The 4926-nt window shown below is 30.3% G+C and overlaps 1 protein-coding gene across 1 annotated transcript; it reads left to right on the top strand.

Annotated features, from left to right (window-relative positions):
- The first annotated feature begins 306 nt into the window (after positions 1 to 306).
- Positions 307 to 4283, top strand: LOC123881006 (sugar transporter SWEET1). Its single transcript, XM_045929517.1, has 5 exons — positions 307 to 508; positions 576 to 653; positions 1252 to 1478; positions 1817 to 1992; positions 2378 to 4283. Exons 1-5 carry the CDS (start codon positions 432 to 434, stop codon positions 2483 to 2485), a joined length of 666 nt encoding a protein of 221 aa, XP_045785473.1. The 5' UTR covers positions 307 to 431; the 3' UTR covers positions 2486 to 4283.
- Positions 4284 to 4926: the final 643 nt, after the last annotated feature.

The raw sequence follows: 4926 nt of genomic DNA, 5'->3' as shown, positions 1-4926 counted from the left end.
GGTATTAGTTACTACGATTTCTGTATTACTTTTTTTTTCTCTCTCGTCTGGCCTTACAAAGATTAGCCAATGTCAAGTTTGTAGTTATTTGTAACAAGTTAGTTAAACTATTTTTGGTCTGTGCTGTGATTGGTCTGTGGTGATCACCACAGACCACGAAGTGATCACCAGTGATCACACTGCTTAGTGCTTTTTTTCCAACTGATTTTACGGCTCTGAGTTCTAGCCCCTTTTCACACGTCACACTTTAGTGTCAAAAAAGTAATTTTTCTCAATGTGTCAAAATTCAAATTTCAAGACCAAATTCAAACATATTTTCAAACCATTGAAACTGTCAAACATATTTTGGAATGTTGTTGAATTTTGTGAGTTGGAAGTGAATTGTTAGGTCTCAACGATTAAATCTATATAGTAATTATAAATGGTTTACAATGAATTTAGTGAGTATAAGAGAATTAGTGTCATTTTCAGCTGTTATAACTACGATACTTCAATTTTTATCCGGAACGTAAGTTAGATTCATCCTGCGCTTTAAAGATCTATAAATTGAAAACTAACCACTGTGCGTATTTTAGGTTGGTTTGCAAGCAATATGTAGTTAATCGGACAACTGCAGAATCATCACCACTACCTTTTGTCTGCGGATTCCTATCGTAAGTAAAGTATTTTCTATTCAAACATGTACCTATGAAGTCCTTTAATCACCTACATATTATGTGAGGTATTTTTAAGGACTTCACAGTTCATTATTGTTGAATTTTAAGTTAATTATGATAACCTCAGAAAAAACCAATTAAATCAACTTCCAGAGTTCATTTTCACAGGCCACTAAACTTTGGGTCCAGAAAAGTTTTAGTTCTCACGAAAGAACTGAGGCTTTCTGTGAGTGTGTATGGTAAAACTTGTAAGTAATTGCCAAGACACTTCTCAGACATGTGGAAGTTCATTATTTAATTAAAATTGATCAGGGGCATGACTTTAATAGAACTACAATACTCCTTCCAAGTTAGCCCAGTTCTGCTGCAATCTAATTTTTATTATTGTTGTTCATTATGAGTCAAACAGCTTTTGCTGATTCTACTCAAGTTTCAGGTCCTTTATGCTATAAATCTAATCTATTGTGGAATTGATTTATTTGAACTTGTTGTCACTACATCCTTGGGTAATTTGTTTTAATGTGTGGAGCTTTGCTAGTCAAAAGTACTTAATTTAAAAAAATGTTATTATAAATAAAAATCTTTATTGTTACAGATGTGGTGTTTGGTTACTATATGGATTAATTAAGCAAGATAACATAATAATTTTAGTCAATATAGTTGGGGTTACACTTATGATCTCATATGTATTCATATTTTATATTTACACCTTCAAGAAATCTAGTCTGTTGAAACAGTTTCTTTTATCATTATTGTTGTATTCGTTTATTATGGGATATATGTCAGTAGAGACTGATAATGAAGTACTTTTAAGCAGAGTGGGTATGTATTAACTTTATTAGATTTTTTATTATTATTTTGCATATAAAAATATTGCATCAGGAAACATAGATTTAAAGTAAAAAATTCAGTACCATTGATTTTAATTCCGCAACATTGCCACTTGGAGCGCTGGTTGTAAATATGTACAAACTTGAGCATTAAAACAAGGCAATTAAGGGCCATTTTTCTTTAACGCTAAAGTGTTAAGACTCTCAAATACTATCAATGTTAGTGAGAAGTAAAATCTTATACTGAGGGAACCGCTCACAGTTTGTAGCATTAGATTAAGTGTGAACACTTACTTTATGTCCAATACTTATATTTTGTCTTGTTGCCAGGCTTATCAGCATGTACACTCACTTTGATAACGATTGCCGCACCAATGAGCAAGTTGTTATATGTAATCAAGACGAAGTGCACAGAGTGTCTTCCATTTCCCATGATATTAATGTCCTTCATTGTGTCAAGCCTTTGGTTCTGCTATGGTTTAATTGAGCAGGACTATTATATGACGGTAAAATATTTTGCTTATTTATTTTATTCCTGACTTTTAAATCCAAATTATAAATGCGAATGTCTGTCTGCTAGCTTTTCACCGCCCAACAGTTTAACCGATTTTAATGAAATTTGGTTACAGAGTTAGCTTGCGTCCCTATAATTGACATAGGCATTTTATCCCGGAAAATCAAAGTTCCCACAGGATCTTAAAAAACTTAAATCCACGCGGACGAAGTTGCGGGCATCCTCTAGTAATACATAATTTCTTTTTACATAGTATTTAAACAAAAATAGCTTTTTCGTAAATTTTGTAGATTGGTTCTGGTTGGCGTTAGTAGGTCCAAATGTGCTACGTAAAATGTAACTCAGCTATGGTTTCTTTACAGAAGTATTATTTTCAGATACCAAATTTCATTGGAGGTGGATTGGCAGTGGTGCAGCTCTCTTTGTTCATAATATATCCAACAACTCCATATTCTTCACTTGCAACGAAGACCACATTAGCATAAATTTGGTCCCTTACCTTATTTATTAGATTAGATTAGATAGATAACACAATTAAAAAGTTTGTAAACTTGTCATGACTATTAGGTATAATATGAAGTGTTGAATGCCAATACAATGCGTTAGTATTAATATGACGTAATGTAATAATTTATATTGCCTTATTCTTTGATGATGATGCATATAGTTTTATGTACAATGTATATAATTTTTCTGGATCAAGAATCCAAAAAAAATGGCTAATTATTTTGAATTAGGGTATCCTATTTTATTTAACGCTAATGCATGGCACATTAAATTTAAAAAGTTCTGTTAATTTAATAGATTACAAATATTATTAAGTCCTTCATTATATTATTACTTAATAATAAAGAGGAACAATTTCTTTGTTTGTTTGTAATTGATAAATATTGAAACTTCTGAACCGATTTTAATAATTATTATTTTACCATTATAAAACTTCTTTATCCATAAGATTAGTAACACGATAAATTACATATTATACTATACCGCGGACGCGCGTAGTCGTGGGCAAAAGTTAGTCTACATACAAGTGCCATAATTTGAAAGGAAATAAAAAACGTAAAATTTCAAAATATAAAATTTTAAGTTTCAAATATTGAAACAATAAAATTGTTGTATTTGAATATGGTACTGATAAAATAATTGTATGATTTGAATTAAGTATTATTAAAATAGCTCTCAAATCTCTTTTACCTTAAACGGTTGTGGTATTTATTAATAGAGTAAAATTATGGAGATAGGATTAGTTAATTTTATAGCCTATTTTGTTATCATTCAATGTATGTGTTCAAATCGGACTGAGAGAATCACTTTTTATTTACGGTCTATAGTTTTCAGTTGACTGATTTTCTTTAGCGCGGTAGTGCCCAAGTGAAAATAGTATTTCAAAAGAGTAATCATACGACGCGTACAGTACGCAATTTGCTAGAAATAGACGCGCAAATTAGCTAGCATTCGGCTGTTCGCTCTTTACTGTCAACTGGGACATAATTTGTAATATACCTTAAATTACAATAATGAGTTTTATAATATACCTTAAATTAGTCATTTTAGGCTTAGCTTTGCCCATTTTACTGGCTTTTACTATGGCAGAGTCCTCCAGGCTCCAGCCCTTTAAGCTGTTAAAATGTACCTAACTACCTTCCGGTACAAAAGATTCCTTGTTTGTGGACTAGTTTAGTTATATCGGTTCTGACTCCCCTCTTTTTAGTCAGCTTTATTTATAATGATTTTTGTTATAACTTAAGCAATTTCATCTTAGGCATATTATCTCATTAGAAACCTTGTCTTTCGATAGTGGTGATAATGAGTAAAACCGATGTACAAATATGGGCCCAATACATACCCTTGTGGCACACTTAGAAAATTAAGAAAATCGGTCTCCACATTGATATGCATCAATGTACATTTGCCTTTAAATATGTTCATTGAGTTGATATAAAACAGAAATACATAAATGACATGAGTTTGGTTAATAAAGTTTTAGTTTGTAGTTTAGTACGAAAAGCGAATGAGCCTTTATACATACTTATAAAAAATTGTTCTGCGTCAGTATTGGATGCGTTTAGTTGGATTTGAATGTGTGCGTGGAGAATTTCAACTTTTACGGAAAACAAGGGTCATAAAATACTATTTTAATAAAAATAGAGTATTATTTATTTTAGTTTGCATTAATTTATAAGTACGTTTGTGTTGAGTGTTCATTGCAGTGTATACGTATTATTTTATGCATAGAAATTTATATTTCGATAGTTTTATGAAATAAATTTTTGTACAGTTTATTTGCGTTTTATTGTAACAAATAGAATACAAATATGTATTGACTTTACCTCTAACATTATGTTGATAAGATCTTGTTTATAATTTTCTAGAAAACAAACATAAGTATTTTTTTTAAATGTTTTTGATGGTACATAATTATTATATATTTCCATCCACAAGACCCATATTAAATTATTTAGAATTGATAACCACTAAAAATATATATCTACGTATTATTCTCTATCAAGAAATCTCATTTTTTTTTTAATAAAAAGTAGCGAGCGAAGGACCAGATTTCCTTAAAATATATATTTTTAAATTAATCATTCCTATTTTAAATTAATTAATTATTCCTAAAACATATTTAAGTATAATTATTATAATATTACACTTAATAAAAAGGTACAGTTATTTTTTTTCGTTTCGCTTGACAACAACTTAGTTACATACTAGTTGATTATTCATTGATAATGTGCCTACCTTTACAGGTACAGTTTGTAGAAAGCAAGATAAGATATCCGGAAAAAGAGCATAGTTTAAAAGATAGAAATGAACGTGTGGACGATTTAGACTGAAGATGATATCAAAGACGAAGAAGATTAAAGGAGCGGACTTTCAAAATAAAAAGCTTTCATACTATCGCAAAAGTTTTCTGCGGATG

The sequence above is a fragment of the Maniola jurtina genome, chromosome 3, assembly GCF_905333055.1.
Source record: "Maniola jurtina chromosome 3, ilManJurt1.1, whole genome shotgun sequence".
Classification (NCBI taxonomy): Eukaryota; Metazoa; Arthropoda; class Insecta; order Lepidoptera; family Nymphalidae; genus Maniola; species Maniola jurtina.
This window is presented reverse-complemented; position numbering and strand designations above follow the sequence as displayed.

Bases quoted from the DNA above. Each gene is read 5' to 3' on its own strand.
- LOC123881006 (XM_045929517.1), top strand. From the start codon at position 432: ATGAATTTAGTGAGTATAAGAGAATTAGTGTCATTTTCAGCTGTTATA. The intron at 509-575 runs GTAAGTTAGATT...TGCGTATTTTAG, and splicing joins CTTCAATTTTTATCCGGAAC to GTTGGTTTGCAAGCAATATG. The intron at 1,993-2,377 runs GTAAAATATTTT...TATTATTTTCAG, and splicing joins AGCAGGACTATTATATGACG to ATACCAAATTTCATTGGAGG.